Genomic DNA, 19,521 nt, shown 5'->3' on the forward strand with positions numbered 1-19,521 from the left:
CCGAAACAACAAATACCGCTTGGGAAAAGTTGCAGACCGCAGCAGCTGTTGGAAAAGACAAACAACAACAGGACGCAGCATATGTTAATTAAAGAAGTGTTCGTTTCCACAACTCAATCGACTTTCACATTGCATTTTGGCTCTAATCAAAGCAGCAGACAGTGACTTAACGAAATCTTGAATATGCATTTCGCTTCGTGACATTGCCGCAATGTGTCAAAATCTGTCAGCGGCACTTAACCTGCACATAAGTCAGTGTCAGGCGGGCAGACCATAATTTTAAATTTTCTGGATATTTTTGGAGAGTGCTTCCGACACCCACAACCAGCAGCTGCTGTTAACTTCCGCTTAATTTTGATTCAATTGTACAAATATACATACGTTTAACTTCTGAAGGCAAACTTTCTTCTTAAATCCTCGTCACTTGACTTGGACAAATCGAAGTTGATTCCTGGCTAGATCCCCCAGGAATCGACATCTGGTCGCTGGGACATCTGTCAGTGTTTTCTTCGTCTACTTTCAAGGGGGTGTGGTCTTCGATGTGCACTAAAGAACCATTCAAAACATGCCCAAGCGATTGTAAAATGCTAATAATAATTGGAAAAACTCGCCTCTACAAAGACTCGCCGGGTACTTCCTGTAGGAGGTAACGCATATGCTTTCGATAAATCATAAATTTATATTCTCCAGCGCTCTTTGACACTACGATTTATACTCGATTCTCGGGGAGCGGCCCTCTTTTTTACGGATCCAAGAAAACATCAAACGAGGGGCAGGAAAATATGCGTTGTGCACTACAGCCGCATCCGACTGTGAAATACATGGATCAATTTGAAAGTTTAACAACTGGCCATTAGCACTGGGGAGAACTATTTCTCATTTCCATCGTTCTCATTTCGCTTTGAGACCATAAAATATGGAACATGAAATGAAATCCATATTTTTACTGCCAGGGGATTATGGTTTGTCAAAGCGCAGCGATGCATAAGTTTATAGAGCAGACTAGAAAAAAGAAAACAGAGGCCAAAAAGGGATATTTACACAAACTAACTGTGGCACACGTGCCCGGAAGAAAACCTCCCTTCAAAACGGGAAATTGGCATAGGGCCCGGATAATTATGAGTCTCGGAAAATGCATTTTAATCTTTCGCCCTGCAATCCCATCACTGAATCACCCAGCCATGACTGGGAAATTGATTTTCCCGTTAAAAATGACACAAAATATCCAGGTCGGGATGAATAGAAGAATCGCAATAAAACGGATTCGTGCACACAAAAAAAATGTATAAATTGGAACTCCAAATAATATAAATTTATTAATTTATTGAGCTGACATTTAACATTTTTGCCAAATTTTAAAATATGAAGATTTAAGATATTCAAAATGTGGACAAGCAATTACCCCAGTTCAATGGTACCACAACCATGGATAGGTCCAAAATTGGACTGCTGATTTTTTATAAATCTCTTTAAAAAACCATTAGATAAACCTTCAGACCAATATTGTTTATCTGACAACTATTACGCTTCAATAATTATAATACGTTCTCTTATGTATGATCATCTAATGACAATAAAATTACAAGCATTAATCAGAAAATTGTTTAAAAAAAAATAAACTATAAAATAATTATGTTTGTTTCCAAAAGGTTGCCAACGATATTGAAACGTAAAATCTATCAGCATTTAGTATCATTTTGCAATGAAGTTCACAGTAATCACAGTGTTTGTGTTAACGTTAATAGCTTCGGAGAACAATGGAGACATTACTACCCGTCATACTAACGTTAAATGTGAAGCATTTGACAAATTATATTTAGAGGTGGTTACATGCCGTCTGAAAGTCTTGGGACGTGGCATCATCGCCGAGAATATACACTTTAAAATCTTAAAACTTCCTATTCGCAATATTACGATCAATTTTAGCGTATATAAGAAATTGTCGGGATACCATCCGTTTCTATTCAATGTTACCTTCGACTTTTGCCACTTTTTAAGGCATCCGAACCCGTTGAGTGTTTTCCACTTATTTTACAAGGCTCTGATGCCATACACTAATTTAAACCACACTTGTCCTATCAACGTAAGTTCTGTAATAGAAGATTCTATCCTCTAATATAAACGTGATAATATCTTATTTCTATAGCACGACTTTATCTTAAAGGACTTTGTTCTGGCCGATGAAATGTACGCCAAAATTCCCTTTCCGAAGGGCAGCTACATGTTTAGTATTAGAATGGCCACCGAGGGTGTGTGGAGGGGCGTTGTTAATACATATTTTGACATTAATGTGGACAATAATCCAAATATACGGTTTTAGATTATTTGAACTTAAACTGTACTTGTGAAATTAAATAAAATCAAAATCGAAAAGGAAAAATCATTAAATAAAAGACTAAATGTATGTTTGATTTCTTCTGCAGCTAAATCGACATAGGGCAAGCAATGAAAATGGAATAAGTTGATAGAACAAATACCATACAAAAACTTTGAACAAAAGATAAGAATTTAATTCCTCACACCACAAACCTAATATATATGTATATGTAGATGAAAATTCGTTTCAAGGGGTGAAAAGTTTGTTTTTCCCCCCGGCAAACTGCAAAACGATTTTTCTAAAACGTTTGGACAGTTGGAGGCAACAGAAGTGCGTAGTACAGAACACTGACGAACACATACCAGTTTCCTCAATTAAAACTATGCAAAAAATCTGTTATTAAATCAGTGAATAAATTTGTTTAATTTATTCAATTTTCACTGGTTTCATGCATAAAGCAGAGTGCGACCTTGCTTGCCTTACTTCAGAACTCTTTTGTTTATTTTGTTGAAGAAAATCTAACTGAAATATCAAATTACACAAGAAACAAAATCAGTTCTTAATGGATCAGAAAAGTTCGATTTTTGTAAAGAAAAACATGGGAGCCACCTTGCTGAAGAGTGTAAATTTCTGGCTGTCTGTTGGCTAACATTTACAATTTCATAATGCAAAAGTTTTGCTGCGCATCAGCAACGTCCTCGTTGTCGTTGGATGCCAAAGGACAAAGAAAAGGCAACGCCGGCAGCGGAAAAGCGCTCAACTTAGCCCAGCTTAGCGACTTGCTTCGGACGGGGAGAATGTGAGAAAATGCGGTGAAATTGAGGGAGTCGGTGGGGGAAAAGCGAGCCCCAGCATGTGGCCAAAGTCATTTGCCAGAGCAAGTGAAAAATGCCGCTCAGAAACCAATGAACTCTGGGTGGGTGTGTGGGTATACGGGGTTTTTATGTGCAGGCTGGCGAGCGGAAGAAGCCAGGGCGGCCATTTTGTTAGACAACAGTCAGGGCGGCCATTTTGCAAATGGCAGCAACAGGAAGTAGTCGAGGCCCCAGAAATGCCCCCACGTCATGTGTCAAATTAAAGGCAAATGAAATGATATATGCGCCAGAGGAAATTTCCCAGGTGGCACCGCCCAAAACCATTTGATTGCTGCAATTAAATGTGCCAGAAAAATGGAATGGATGAGCAGGCCGAAGCAGCCGCTCCCAAGATTACCCATTTCATTCCTGGCTTTTGCGACGGTCATGCAAAAAACTCGTTTGTCCTCGAATAATTGAACATTCTCCGAGTTAGATGGCGGGTAAAATTCAATTGGGAGTCCGTTTGCCCAGCAATCAAGCAACTCTTTTATGGACTGACTCTTGCTAAGCCCTAAATAAATACCACACACATAGCCGGACCTTTGGACGTGCACAGTGGAACCTTAATATGGCGAACTTCTTTCAAAAAGAATGTATTGTACTTAAATGGAACAAATTGATTGTAAATATAAAACATACCTAAAAAAGTTACCTTAAACGAATATTAAATAGTTATAAAGAACTAATAAGTAAAAGTAACTATTTTAACTGTATATGAAAATCACAATATAAAAACCTGAGGCTGTTTTATCTTAGGACATCAAATTAGAGATATAATTTTTATCTCCTGGGCTGTAATTACCTTACTTCAATTAAAATTTCTTTTACCTTTTTAGTTAGCAATTCCATTTTTTACTCAACTTGAAATCCCTGCAGTACTGGTTCATGTTAGTGTCGCTCCACTGTATGTGGCGCGTGCCTGGGCCAAGTTATTGACCGATAGTTGTGCCTGCTAACTGGCGACGCTTTGACGACCGGTCAGTCGTCGTCGGTTGCTTTAATTAAAACATCACATATAGACACTGAAAGGCACACACATCCACGGAGACAACCTGAGACATGGTCTAACCGTGGAGTAAGCCGCTTAAGTTGCCCTTTCCGCCGGCTGCCATGTTTCGTAATTATGCTAAAGCCCCCTGATCCAACCTTTTCCCTCCATGGCAATCTTATCACAACCGATCGGCGATGAATGGCGGGAAATTGATTTATAATTTCCAATGGCAGCCGTGCTCTTTGACACACATCGATAAGTTATCAATATGGCGGCAGTTACAGCTTTCATACCATCCCGAGTTATGTGTGGTCTCCATAGCTATGCTATTTCATATCTTATCGGACATGTAATCGAACACCGTTTATCGATTTCCATGTAACCAATGGTTGGGGAGAGCGTTAACATACAAGAATCGAGGTTATGCTGCCCATATTACATTTATTTCCAATTAAATTTATGTATGTGTATCAATTTCTAATTGACTTATTTCTCTCTTTTGTTTGCAGGTATGAAATGGAATATGCTTCTTAATAGGAATACAAATTCAAGAGGTAAAATGAGATGATAAGAGGGAAATATTTGGATGGCTTTCTTAGACTTTGCTTTTAAAACCAGGAAACTTATAGCTGAATTAAACCTTTGGTAATCTGCAAGCAAAGTGAACTTGATCCTGCTAGTTAAATACATATATTTTCCAAACGATTTTCCATATAATCTCCACTCAAGAGCAGCTGCTAAGCCATCATCGAAGGGATCCATTCAGGCACGAACTCATTGAAACTGACGCGTCATAAACTGCTGAAGGCTTAGCTCTGCGCTCTCTATTCAATGATTTTCATTTGTTGCATTCGGTGCCTTGGAAAACCCCAGGTTAGGGAAAACAAAAGCACGCGATGAAAGGAAAATGAGAAAGGAGAGATGGAAAGATCTCAATAAGCTGCTGCACATTGATTGAAATCGAAGACGGTAACGAGTAAACCTGAATTCATGAAGGCCATAATAAAGATGATGATGATGATATAACTTGGGCCAACTCCCAGCAGCATTTAAGGCGAAATGCATTTGAAATCACTTTTGCGGATGGAATTCGTACTTCACAACTTGAGTTTAGCTAGTTACGCAGTCGAGAACAACAAAAGCAACAGATAAAATTGAATAAAACATGAAGTTTTTGAGGAGGAGAGAAGACGGCTGCATTCCAGGAAATGCCATAAGAAGTCTGCGTGCTTACCTCTTGGCTTGATAAAACTTTAATTAACTTGAGGAATGGATCAAGTCGCCTGCTCCTTGTTTGCCCTCCAAAGTAAACAAAAGTCAAGCCAAGATTTTGCTTGCCAAACGATGGAAAAAATCTGCGTTTATTACTTGGCTTAAGCATTATTATAGCCAGAGGCAAATTAGCTGCAAAGTCGGCGGAAACCAGCAGGAAAAGGGGAATTTCTTTGCCCATTTCTGGGGAATCTGCAACAGAGTTGCTTGTCATCGTCACTGGTTTTTTGTATGCAGAGCAAGTCTTTTGTGAGGAGGCATTCGGTGCCTACGGCATTCTTTCTCTAAGGAGCATGAACAATATAGAATAGTTTATTTTTAATGCGGCCATATCTAGACATCTACATATCCTACTTTGTGGCGGCGCTTCACACGCAAACTGAAAAAAGTCTGAAAGAAAAAGAAATCTCTTCTGCATAATAAAATTTGTTGTCCCGAAATGAAGTGGCGCAAGCCCTTAGATGATTATCGGATTGCTGCAGACAGCTTTATGGCGCACACACATGTATATCCCCCTGTAATTTGAGTACTTCATTTCCAGGACAAAAGAAGGATATCTCCTGTCTGTTGCTTTCTTTAGTTTTGCGCAGAGTTTCATGGGCAAAAACTGGGAATCTATTGTGTACGGCATGTTTACAACCTTCAAGGGGGAAAAACTACTCTACTCCGTGCTCCGAGTTCTATGTTTTATTTACAGATGGAGAAGGCGTACTCTCAGGGGTTATGGTTTGGTTCGGAACAAGCCCATAAATTAGCAGCCAAACCGCAATAGCTCAATGACAAAGCAAAGCGACAGCCAGAAGTTGCACTTGCTGGAGGAGGGGATAAAATGGGGTTGGACTTACATAAGTCCTCCTCGCCCATGGCCATTAGGTGTTTGATGGCTGCTTGTAATTAGCATAATTGAAATGTAGCCACAGAAACCGGAGTGGGAAGTAAAGTCATCAATTTGATTGCCTTTTCCCTGGCCATTGAACTGAACTGGCAAATGTCAAACGCTATGCAGATAAAAAATAGAATCAAAATCAAAGCTGCTTCCCCCGCCCAAAATCTCCATTGATGTTTTCACTTGATGCGACAATTTCCATGAACCTGCCAGACAGGCCCGACTAAATTTAGACCAGTTGGGGGGTAAAGTGTGTGGTGTTGCCACGCCCCGAGCCAAATTGGAGCAGAGAGTGGGGGCGAGGTTGGGTTTCGGGGGTGGTGGAGGCTTCTAACGTAGCACCTAATGGCCGGACAGACGTTTATAATTATATTTGTGCAGCATTTCGGACGCACGACGGTTGTCTGGGAATTGGGAAGCATTCAGGATGTGGCAATGCGGCTTTGAGTTTATCCTGTCGCTTTTGAATTTGAATCTCTGTAGCTCTTCAAAGTCACGGCCCTCGTTTTCCCTCCGTCTGTCATTACTTTTCCTCGCGGCCACTCAACATAAAAGGTTTTTCAGCCCCTGAGCAGCTTTTCACTTAATTTTTTTTCCATCTCTTTTTGGTCTGGCCATTTTGTGGCTTAGTTAGTGAGGAAAGAAAAAGTGTCGCATAAGGTGTTAATCAAAGCGATGAAAGTGACAATCAATTGAGCGGAAAACCTTGGTCAGATGGGAATTGCTTTAAAGAGAAAATATTTAATTGGGCGCGAACAAATATTAAAAAGTATTTCGGGTATACCATACTAAAAAGTGGTTTACCCAAATAAAGATTTTCAACTCAAAAAATCATTGAACTCATTGAATTATATTTAATCAGTTTTATGGGGGGCTAAGGAAACTTCTTAAGTTTGGCAGATGTTTCTGAGTAGAATTGCTCTTAAAAAGTTTAAATGACAGTTTTGTAAGTCACTATATCTAATTTTAGAAAAGGCGATCAATATGCGTTCCGCGTCAGTTTTTTGACAGTTCTCAATTCAGGGGTGCTCACTGAAGCCATTTTAAAGGTTCAAACTTTGTTTTTTTTCTATCTTCAATGTGGCCTTTATATAAACCGGATAAGGAGATAGACTTCTTAACCTTATAAATGCTTTTAAAAACTTTAGTTTCATTATTATTCTGAGTTCTACCCTCTTTAATCTTCTCCTTGCCCGGCCCCCGCTAGCCAATTAAATATTCAGCCAATTTGGTTTAATTTTTTATTTTCCTTGGGCATTTGCACTTTGGCCAACGTGAGCAATGCGATTTTCTTTCTTTTATTTCCTTCAGGGGACTAGTGCAATAAAATACCCACCAAGTGGAGTAGGAGTCGGGTGAAAGGGAGGAACTCAATCCATGGCAAATTCACACGCACGTGGGTGGAAAAGGGGTCAATGCAGTCGTTGTCGATGCAGTTTCCGTTCGCAGCAATTTTATTTATTTTTCTTCTCCCTTTCTTTTTTTTTTGCATACATTTGCGTCTTTCCTTCTTATTTTGCGGGCGCATTTCCTTTTGTTGGGGGGAGTTTGGAGGTGAGCTAACCAAACGGAAAATCAACATTGGCAAGCCAATCGATGGCGGATGGATGCCCAGGTCTTCGCCTGAAGTGGCTGCTGCAGTGGATGTGGCTGCTGTTGCTGCTGCTGCTGCAGATGCAGTTGCGACTTTAGGCACTGCTGCAGTTGCGAGTGCGGCCTGTGGGCCTTTTTCGAGTCGCGTGAGCGTGCGATGCACATTTCGATAGTGGGGCAAAATGCAAATGCGGCCAACTGCTGCGAAGCTTACAGATTTTAGTTGGCGATTTTCGGTTTAGTGTACCCTGGATTAGGACGGGGGTATTGTGTTCGTAATGGGGAAAGACTTTTGTGATCTATTGAGTTGATCAATTTCTTCCGTTTTTAGAAGATATTTAAATATGGTTAGGAAAATTAAAATTATAATTTATTGTGACTTTCTATACGACAATAATTTTGTTTTTCATATTAAAGACAGAGAACCCGAACGGTTATAATTGTATCTAGAAACATTTAGAAGTCTGCGAAACCGCATTCAGTTAATAATGTTGAGTGCAAATTCAAAAACTTAACTTTAATAAGTAAGAAGAATTCTTATAAAAACATAATTATTTAAAATCTAATTGTTTTGAATGTTAATCTTAAAGAATGTTAGTTTTAAAGAAACCCGAAAAATTACTGAAATTTTATGCTTTTTGCCGTTTTAGTTGAGCAGGTGTCAATGCACACACAAAGTTTTCAGTAACTTATGGAGCAAATGGAAATAAAAAACAATATAGGGTATCACCTGGCTTAGACTCTAGCCCTTATCCTTTGTCCCATCTCGTTTTGTTGCTCTGCTTTGCTGCGTCATTTCGGTACACCCGCATTTGGCTTATTGGCACATTTAACCCTTAGTTTGCGAGCTGTGCATAAATTTGTGCAGCGATAAGGCGGCCAGGAGTTGGCCAGCCGAGCATCAGTTTTGAGTCTCGGCCTGCCCAATTTAACCTTAAAAGGTGCTACCATTAGCTGCCTCTAATGGCCTCCCCTCTTTCACTCTGATCGTGGCCTGCAGATATGCGAAATTTTTGTGTTTTTTTTGTCTCTTAAAATATTTGCTGTTTGGTCGGAATCGCCTGACTGGCAAATGGAAATTTCTGCCTAATTGTGCGCGTCTCTTGCGTGATGCTGCCTCCTTTTAGGGTGTTTTCTCTTTTTGGCCATATGCTAATTTGATTGGCTCCTTCGTAGAGTTGGCCATTTGATTGGAAATCATGTGTCTACTGCAACGTTTTAGCAAAAGGTTTTCCCAGGTAATTATCAGCCGTTTCAGCCTGTTGATCCGGTTTGCTTCCTAGTAAAATTGAATACACAAAAATTAAACCCTTTAAAACTTTTATGTTCTTATTGTTATCACCAAAATTCAATAATCAATTAACGGAGCCATGCTTCATAGTCTTCTAATTTTAATAAATCTACGAAATTCTCAAAAAACCCTAAGTTTTATTTTATATGTTTTCTAATCAAAATTATGATGGCAGTTGTTGGAAATAATTATCATATTCAAAACATTACAATTTAAATATTTATACTTATCAGCTCAAAGTTGAAAGCGAACTTTTTTCTGTGTATGCACACAATTTTTCCTCACTTCGCACAAGACTGTCATGTCTTTCTTTGCCAGGCATTTTTCACTAGACCGATGTTAACAAAGTCTTTTCCTCCGAACTGCTAATTTTTCATCGAGCAACAAACTGCAATTTGCATATGGCAAAAGCGAGTTGTTTTTATTTTTAAAAGGAGCCGGAGAAACTGTCGCCATCTAAGCCTGCTCCTCCTTTGGGCTTTATCGTCTGTAAATGAAAAATCGTAAAATATGCAAATTCATTGGAATATCATAAATATTCATGGACCGATTCCCTCTCTTTTCTGTATGTCCACGAATTTGGATCACTTTTGACTCGCAACAAAATGCATCAAATTCATTTTTTTGAATTTTCCATTTTTTTTTCGTTGTTAATCTTATGTAAATGCCTGCTGCGTGACTCGTCGAGTTGATTTTGTAGGTCCGCTACAACAATTAAACTCAATTAAGCCATTTTCCCATTTCTCCTTCTTCGCTCACTGAGCTCCAATTTTTAAAGTGAATTTCTAGGAAACTGAACGCACAAATCTGACTGAATTATAATTGTTTAATTTGATTCAATGAACGCGTCGAGCTTAATTACGGAAATGGCAAACTCAATTGAAAAACAAAATTTGAACAAAATGTTTGCTCAATTAAAGCAAATCAACTCTTTTTCAGCTTTAAGCTTGTGTAATTTTTGTTTTTTATTTTAATTTGCCCGCCAACAAAAAGTATTTTCAGGATGAAAAATTCTGTAAAAAGTGGTAGATGGGTTTTGAGTGGGGGAGTAATACAAATAATGCAAAAAGGGTTTTTGTTTCTATGGCTTTTTTGTACATGTTTTAGCAGACAAAGGCCAACATTTTGAAAAAAGTGCATAAGGTAAGGTACACAAAAACCCTATATATAGGAACAGTACTCGCTTAAATATTCCCTGAAATAATGTTCCTTTCGTAAGCTGTCTTGAGCTGACTGTATTTAATGGCAAAATTTGCATGCACCAAGGATTGCATTTGCATAAAAGAAGAGGGTAATTGTAGTTACCATGAACTTTTGTTTGAACCAAAGAGCAATGATTTTTAAGTGCCTAGGCCTATAATAATAATGCACATAAATCCGCAATTTCAAATTAATTGAGCTTTCGTGAAGCCAGAAATCCAAATAAATTTCTCCGTGCAATTACAGTTATAATGAAATGCCACTTCAAATCGACTCTTTTGTATTTAATTGGTTTAATTTATTAATTATGGATTTTTTCCGAGCATGTGTGTCAGTGCGCGGGCGTGGCATTTCCCCGCCCCCACTGTCATAATTAAAACCGTCCTATAGATAACGAGAGATGGAAAGTCGGCACTAAAAAACTGAAACCGAAAGAGGGAAATAAAACCAATTGACACAATTTTTTTGGGCAGCGATAACCTCTTTCCCTCTCCGACTTTCGAAATTGTATCTCCCTTTCTCTATTTATCTGCTGCCAAAGAAGCGTACAATAAAAATCAATTCGAGCAATAAAGTTTTTAATTGGATTCAGCTCCCTGCTGCTGCAGAGCCATAAAAACCGAGTAGTAGCGAGATGTCTCCATTTGATTTAGAGCCGAATGGCCAGAGATTCTCAACAGAATAGTAATATAATAAGCTTAAAAAAATACCTTAAATAAAAAGCAACCCCAGGGGCTGCAATGCGGGTCTGCTGTTCCCTGAAATTGAGCTGCATAAAAAGTGAGAATAAAAGGGGTGAAAAGTGCAGGTAGCAATTGAACTGCAGCTGCTTGGAAAGTGAATTCAGTCGAATTCAAGATTTGCTTCAGCTCAGTTCACCTTGACAGTTGACGGGGGTTAAAGGGGTTTTATAAAGAGGATATAGTAAATTATATAGATCAATTACACACCAATTTCTCGTGTTTATGCTTGCATGTTTGTCTTAACAGCTCCTAAAAGCTGGCCATAAAACACACAGGCATATTCGAGGAGAGGAAATGTTTTAAAAAACACAATTTCATCAAGTGAAATGTGAAAGAAGAGTTGAGGTTCTGCTCCATCGGCGCAAGACCCCAAAAGCAATAACCATAAAAGCCACACGTCGGGACTCAAATGCTCGAATAAAATGTGAAATACAAGGCACTCTCACTCACGAGTTCCGAGAGCTGGGGAACGCCAGGTCCGCTAAGTAGTTTACCCTAATAGAGTTGAGTCGAGTTAATATGGCCGAAACCAACTGCACACGGCTCGCATAACTTTGCTTAAACTTTGGCACAGAAGTGCAGGCGAGTGCATTTGAAGCGGGTCGGAGGCGGAAACAAAGCGAATAAATGGCAGGCATACTTCTCCACATTTCCAGGCAAAAAGCCTAAGTTCACGGGCGGTCAAAGTCGGGTCCGGCCTGGCAACAGGAAAATGGAAATGAGATCCGCAGGGGAAACAGTCCAAATTAAATTGCAGGTGCAGGTGCACCCTGGATCCTGGATCCTGGATCCTGGGGCCTGGCAGACTGAATTGCAATGAAATGAAATGTAATGTGTAATTCATGACGCCAAAGTCGTTTGTACAGCTGAATAAATCTCATAAATTAAGTCATCATTCCAGCAGCATTTAACTCACGCTCCTCTGGTTGAAACTCGATGACTAATTAGTTCCCATTTATATATATTTAATTTGTCCAGTGAGGACTGAAACCAGCCAGATGAAAGAGAAATAGCTAATAAGTAAAGTAATGGCGAGAAATAAAAAATATTCGTTCTATTAAATTAAACATTTTTATTTGCCAATTTATAGGAATTTTATTTTAATAACTTTACACATGCCATACATTTTTCAGCAATCTTTGGCTAATAATCCTAGCTTTAAATGAGTGAAAGTCCCAGATCTTTTGAGAGAGCCCACCCAGAAATTCTGTATCACCATTATCCCCTGCATACAAGCCTTTGAGTATTCCAGGCACCGAGTTCCTTGCGCTCTCGATTTTTCTGCAAGCATGTTAGGTTATTCATTGGCAGGCTCTGCCACCCTCTTGTGCCCAGACATTCAGTACACCCGCCACCCTCACCGATCCGAGCCAAAGTGGAAATGCAAATATTTGCGTGCCTCCGGCGACCCCTTCCGCCCCTGCCTATGCTGCATGCCTTCGAGAGAGAGTTGGCCTTTGTAGCCTCAATTATTCAGCCATGTTTACAAGTTGACAGATTGCAGAAGCTGCCGGTCCTCGAGTGGAGGCACACTCCGGTAAACTGGGGGCGGCTGACTTGAGCCGTCGCATAAGCCCCATTCGGATGTGCCAATCCCACACGGAGAAAATCTGCCTAAACTCCAGAAATAACCCGCGAAAACAGGAAATTCTCAATCCACATAGCCCAATTCTGATTTTTAATAAATAAAACACAATGCATTTCAAAAAGTATATTGCATTACATTCCGCAGAATAATACGCGTTTTTACAGATTTAAATAATTAATTCGAAATTTTCTGTGTCCACACTTAAAAGCTGGCATACAGCCTTTTTACCCACATTAAAATTTAAAACAAAATATTTGCTATATATACTTCATTTTTTTCTGGCAGTGCATTAATTTCACCACCCTGCGCGTTTTTTATTGCAGCGCTCTCGTTCACCTTGGAGCCGCAGGATGCCGTGGTGCCCGAGGGCCACTCCGTGCTGCTTCAGTGCTCGGGCAGTGCATCCATGGGACGTGGAGGCAAGGGCAAGGCCAGCTCGCCCACACCAGTGACCATCCGTTGGCGAGGACCCGATGGCCAGGACCTGGTCATCGTGGGCGATACGTTCCGCACTCAATTGAAGAACGGATCGCTGTACATAAGCTCGGTGGAGGAGAACCGTGGCCTGACGGGAGCCTACCAATGCCTACTAAGTGCCGAGGGCGTGGGCAGTGTGCTGAGTCGCCCGGCCCTGGTGGCCATTGCCCGCCAGCCCGATCTGAACCAGGACTTCCTGGAAACCTATCTGCTGCCGGGTCAGACGGCCTACTTCCGCTGCATGCTGGGCGAAGCCAACTGGCAGGAGGGCGTCAAGCACTCGGTTCAGTGGTTCAAGGACGACTTGCCACTGCCCGTGGACAAGCTGCGCATGGTGGTGCTGCCCAACGGAGCGCTGGAGATCGATGAGGTGGGTCCATCTGATCGGGGATCCTATCAGTGCAACGTGACATCAGGCAGTGCCTCCCGGCTGAGCAGTAAAACCAATCTGAATATCAAGAAATCCACCGAACTGGGAGCTGATAATGCTGTGGCTCCCTCGTTCCTCGTCGGTCCATCGCCCAAAACTGTGAGGGAGGGAGACACTGTCACCCTGGATTGTGTGGCCAACGGAGTGCCCAAGCCGCAGATCAAGTGGCTGCGCAATGGCATGGATCTGGATCTAAATGATCTGGACTCCCGCTTTTCCATTATTGGAACAGGCTCGCTGCAAATCTCCAGTGCCGAGGACATTGACTCTGGGAATTATCAGTGCAGGGCCAGCAATACGGTGGACTCTCTGGATGCCCAGGCCACGGTGCAGGTCCAGGAGCCGCCAAAGTTTATCAAGGCGCCCAAGGATACGACTGCCCACGAGAAGGATGAGCCAGAGCTGAAGTGTGACATCTGGGGAAAGCCCAAACCCACTATTCGATGGCTCAAGAACGGAGATCTCATAACCCCCAACGACTACATGCAATTGGTGGATGGTCACAATCTGAAGATCCTTGGTCTCCTGAACTCCGACGCTGGGATGTTCCAGTGCGTGGGCACCAATGCTGCGGGCAGTGTACATGCTGCAGCTCGTCTGCGGGTAGTTCCTCAAGGAGGTGAGTGGAATATCTAAAGATGTAGTCAAAGTAGATCTAGGTCGGTGTCCAGTATTTGTGCAGCTTAAACAATTGGCGCCTCTTTGAGGCCTGTAAATTGACCCAACGAAATTCAAAGCCTTAAACTCCCAACTTCCCCAATCTCCCTTACTGTACAAATATCCTTTCATTCATACTGCTTTTGTAAAATAATTTCGTATGCGTCTATGTGTGTATTGTTATACCCTTGCAGAGGGTATTATAATTTTGGTCAAAAGTGTGCAACGCAGTGAAGGAGACATCTCCGACCCTATAAAGTATATATATTCTTGATCAGGATCACCTCCTGAGTTGATATAGCCATGTCCGTCTGTCCGTCTGTCCGTCTGTCCGTCTGTCGTCTGTCCGTCTGTCCGTTGTCTGTCCGTCTGTTGTTTTACGCGAACTAGTTCTGTTTTAAAGATATCAATTGAAACTTTGCACCCCTTCTTTCTTTGCGCAGTTATAGTCGGAACGGCGGGATCGGCCGACTATATCCTATAGCTGCCATATAACTGACGATCGGAAATGCCATACTTTGGTGTTTGTAAAGTTAGGAAGTTGTATTTTATGGGTTTTGTTTTGGCTAATCAATCCGACTGCCATTTCTAGGATCGGCCGACTATATCCTATAGTTCCATATAACTGATTGATCGGAAATGCCTAACTTTGGTGTTTGTAAGTTGATGTTGGGTTTTCTATGGGTTTTATATTTGGCTATCACCGCTGCCAATTTTAGGATCGGCCGACTTATCCTTGTGCCATTAACTGTTGTAATGCCTACTTTGGTGTTGTAGTTGAGTCGGTTTTATGGTGTTTTTTGATCCCTCATTTTAGGATCGGCCGATTATATCCTTAGCTGTCTGAACATTGGATGTTACTTTGTGTTTTAAGTTGAAGTTGGTTTATGTTTAGAATGTGAATATTTTGAGAATATATTTCTCACTTTGTTGTGTAGTAATATATTTAATTACTCAATTTATTTAATCTCAAAACAGGCAAATCTCTTTTGTGTTATGTCTTGTGTTTTAAGGTAAAGCTATTATTGAAGCGTTCCTTGTTTTATGAATAAGGTATTAAAATCCCGCTCCGAGCGATTTAATCAAAGTATACCTCTGTTGGTTTTTCTGAATTAAACAGCTCAATAACCCAGAACAGTTTATTATTCAGCTATAATTATCCATAGTTAATTATTCATGCAATGCTATTGAACCCACAAAAGAGATTTCAATCAAGTTTATTAATATTAAAACACATGAAATGACTTTTATTAATTTGGAATATAATTTATTAACTTATTGTTTATTTCGTTTGTTCTTTTATTTCCTTAATCCTCGCCTCATTTCCATTTAACATCACCCCAATCACAACCATCCAACCACCTACAAATCCCACTCCAAAAGTGAAACTCAAAAAACGCAAATCCCAAGGCCATTCCACCAAATCCCTTCAGACCTTTGACAATATGACCAAGCGTCGCAAACCCTATAATTCGGGTGAGCAGCTGCGCACCAAGTCCGGTGGCAGTCCCCGCTTTTCGGACGAGGACGATGACCTGGACGAAGACGATTCGGGTACGACACGACTGAGGATTCCTTCTGGAAAGCTTCCCAGGTTCGAGAAACCGCTCAACGATCGCATGTTTAATATACTAAATACGGCAAGTGCCCTTCCGCTCGAGAATCAATCCAAGAACTACGAGGACGAAGACGATGACTATGACGATGACGAAGACGATCCAGCTACCAAGAAGGCTCTTCTGGAGGCCTACAAACAGGGCGAGGACCCACAGAAAATACTGGACTCCTATCGGGCGAGCAATATCAAGAAATCCCAGCAGCAAAAACAATCCCCTGCTTTCCCAGATTCCCCCGAACAGGATCCGAGTGCCCAGCATCCTGGTTCCAAGGTCCTGGACAGTGGACTCCAAGCCCGATTGCCCAGTCAGCCACGCGACCTGGTGGCGCAGATTGTGAAGTCTCGATTCGTGACCCTTAGCTGGGTGGAACCCATCCAGAATCCCGGCGATGTGGTCTACTACACAGTCTACTACAAGATGAACAACAGCGAGAGGTGAGTAGCGGGAAATCATCGCATTACCCGCATAAAAGGCATCCGCTCCATTAACCAGCAATTAGCCGAGATTAACCCTATTTGCATAGTTAGCCAGTCGCCTAATGGCTTCATCTCCTCAGTCAAGCGGAAATGATTTCGCTTTCGATTCAATCAGATGTCTGTCTGTCTGGCTTTCATCCTGTGCCCATTTCCTGACCCCACCTTCTCAAGGAGTTCGTGCGTATGTTGCTTGGAAAACCTTCTGCAATTAGCAGGAACGAAAATATCTAAAATATCTCAATTTTTATCTAAAGAATAAACTAGAGTCTTTTAAAAATAAAACATTAATATTTGCTAGCTTAATATATTTTGCGTTCAAAAAATACTAATTTAAATGACAAAAGTTTTAATGTTAACTTGCTATTAGTAAAAAATTCGTTAAAATATTAAGTCTCATATTTTTTGACCCTTATAAATAATTCTAAATAATTCGGAATTCAATTTTAAATTAAATCAAGTCGCGGTAGGATTTTATTCTAGGAACACCAATTTATCTTATTACTGTATACTATGGATAGATAATGTTCTTGACAAAACATAAATAATAACCATTTCAACTTAAGAGAAGCAATTATTTATTTATATCCAAAACTACGATTTCAGGGAACAAAAAATGGTTACCAAATCCCATGACGATCAGCAGGTCAACATTCAATCACTGCTACCAGGCAGAACTTACCAATTCCGTGTGGAGGCCAATACAAATTTTGGGAGCGGCGCATCCTCGACTCCACTGGAGGTCAGTACCCAACCGGAGGTGAACATTGCGGGTCCACCACGTAACTTTGAGGGATATGCCCGTAGTCACAATGAGATATACGTGAAGTGGGGAGAGCCCGCTGTGACCAATGGGGAGATACTCAAGTATCGGGTTTACTACTCGGAGGTGAGATAAAAATACTATTTAAGTTTTCAAATTTTGCATTTGCTAATTCTCTGAATAATATAACAACAGAACGACAGTGGTGCTGATTTGTATCACGATAGCACTGCTCTGGATGCTGTGCTAACGGAGCTGCGTCCCCATACGGACTACGTGATTTCTGTGGTACCCTTTAATAGAAATGGAATGGGCGATCCTTCGGCAGAGATCCGTGTGAAAACGTTTTCGTCCACGCCATCGGAGCCGCCCAATAATGTCACTCTAGAGGTGACAAGTTCCAGCGTAAGTGTATTTAAATTCTTAAAACAATAAACATAACTTTACGAACTTATGAAATACATTACCTAACTAGTCCATAACCGTCCACTGGGAGCCACCTGCAGAGGAGGATCGCAATGGCCAGATTACTGGCTACAAGATTAGGTATCGCAAGTTCAAAGATGCCCCCCAAGTAAAGAGTACTCCGGCCAATATTCGATACTTTGAGTTGAGCAGCTTAGATCGCAATGCAGAGTACCAGGTGAAGATAGCGGCCATGACGGTGAACGGGTCGGGACCTTTTACTGAATGGTATCGCGTCAACACACTGGAGAATGATCTGGACGAGACGCAGGTGCCAGGAAAACCAATTTGGAAAAGCATTCATCCTGGAGCCAACAACATTGCCCTCCACTGGGGTCCACCGCAGCAGCCAGAGATTAAGATACGCAACTATGTGCTGGGCTGGGGTCGCGGAATTCCCGACGAGAACTATATCGAGCTGAAGGAGACGGAACGCTATCATATACTTAAGAATCTTGAGCCGAATATGGAATATGTGGTGTCCCTAAGGGCTAGGAATGTTAAGGGCGACGGCCCACCTATTTATGACAACATTAAGACTCGCGATGAGGAGCCTGTAGATGCACCCACACCGTTGGAGGTTCCAGTGGGTCTGCGGGCCATCACCATGTCCAGCTCCTCGATTGTGGTCTACTGGATCGACACGATGCTAAACAAGAACCAGCATGTGACAGATAATCGGCATTATACGGTTAGCTATGGCATCACGGGATCCAATCGATATCGCTACCACAACACCTCGGACCTCAATTGCATGATCAATGACTTGCGACCCAATACGCAATATGAGTTTGCAGTGAAAGTGGTTAAAGGTCGTAGGGAGTCATCCTGGTCGATGTCCGTGCTGAATAGCACGTATCAAAATGTACCGGTTACCCCGCCGCGAGAGGTTACTGTTCGCCTGGATGAACTGAATCCACCCACCGTGATCATCCAGTGGATTCCACCAAAGCACACTGTTGGTCAGATCACTGGCTACAATATATACTACACAACGGACACCACAAAGAGGGATCGCGATTGGGCAGTCGAGGCCTTCACCGGCGAGGAGACCATGCTGATGTTACCAAACCTGAAACCTTACACTACTTACTACTTTAAAGTTCAGGCGAGAACTACCAAGGGGAATAACAATACTCCTTTCTCGGCCCTGGTATCTTACACCACTAGTGCAGCGGTTATAATGCAGGAGGCCGACACCATAGCCAAGGGAATCGACAACGAGAAGCTGTTGTACATTATTATTGGGGCTACGGCCGTAGTACTACTGGTGGTTCTCTTCGGTATTCTATTGCTATGCCGGCGTAAACCTCAATCTTCGCCAGAACACACAAAAAAGAGGTGGGTTGCCTATCTACTAATAGTATCCTGTACATTTTATAAACCCTATGTATTTGCAGCTATCAAAAGAACAACGTAGGCGTGCCTAAGCCACCGGATCTATGGATCCACCATGATCAAATGGAGCTCAAAAACATAGACAAGGGCTTGCACACAGTGACACCTGTCTGCAGCGATGGAGCTTCGAGTAGTGGAGCCCTTACCTTGCCTCGTTCGGTGGTTCACAGCGAATACGAAGTGGAGACGCCAGTGCCGGGTCATGTGACCAATTCGCTGGACAAGCGATCCTACGTGCCAGGATATATGAGTAAGTCGGAAATTCTTTATATAATGGGACTAGTTTTGTAAACGTATACCCATTCCCTTTTCAGCCACATCAATGAACGGAACGATAGAGCGACCCCAGTACCCGCGCACCCAGTATAGCCACCAGAACCGATCCCACATGACCATGGAGGCCGGTCTCTCTCAGCAGAGCCTAACCCAGCCGCAGAGCAACTCGATGGCACAGACTCCTGAGCATCCCTACGGTGGCTACGATGCCAACTTTTGGTAAGT

The 19,521-nt window shown here is 41.7% G+C and overlaps 2 protein-coding genes across 4 annotated transcripts in view; both read left to right on the forward strand.

The window, feature by feature from the left end:
• Positions 1–19,521, forward strand: part of LOC108039709 (neogenin) — a 37,238-nt gene that overhangs the window by 15,469 nt on the left and 2,248 nt on the right. Inside the window, exons 2-8 of one of the 3 annotated variants that reach the window (XM_044462024.1) lie at positions 13,062–14,264; positions 15,686–16,355; positions 17,001–17,283; positions 17,353–17,562; positions 17,633–18,963; positions 19,023–19,270; positions 19,335–19,515. In XM_044462024.1, coding sequence (XP_044317959.1) covers positions 13,062–14,264; positions 15,686–16,355; positions 17,001–17,283; positions 17,353–17,562; positions 17,633–18,963; positions 19,023–19,270; positions 19,335–19,515 — 4,126 coding nt within the window. The remainder of the gene's footprint in view (positions 1–13,061; positions 14,265–15,685; positions 16,356–17,000; positions 17,284–17,352; positions 17,563–17,632; positions 18,964–19,022; positions 19,271–19,334; positions 19,516–19,521) is intronic. The other 2 variants (XM_044462025.1, XM_044462026.1) reach the window with 2 other exon arrangements.
• On the forward strand, positions 1,703–2,494 carry LOC108041810. Its single transcript, XM_017119841.1, has 2 exons — positions 1,703–2,092; positions 2,147–2,494. The coding sequence occupies exons 1-2, from the start codon at positions 1,703–1,705 to the stop codon at positions 2,318–2,320; spliced, it is 564 nt and encodes a 187-aa protein (XP_016975330.1). The 3' UTR covers positions 2,321–2,494.

The sequence above is a fragment of the Drosophila rhopaloa genome, unplaced genomic scaffold (genome assembly GCF_018152115.1).
Source record: "Drosophila rhopaloa isolate 14029-0021.01 unplaced genomic scaffold, ASM1815211v1 contig_115, whole genome shotgun sequence".
NCBI lineage: Eukaryota > Metazoa > Arthropoda > Insecta > Diptera > Drosophilidae > Drosophila > Drosophila rhopaloa.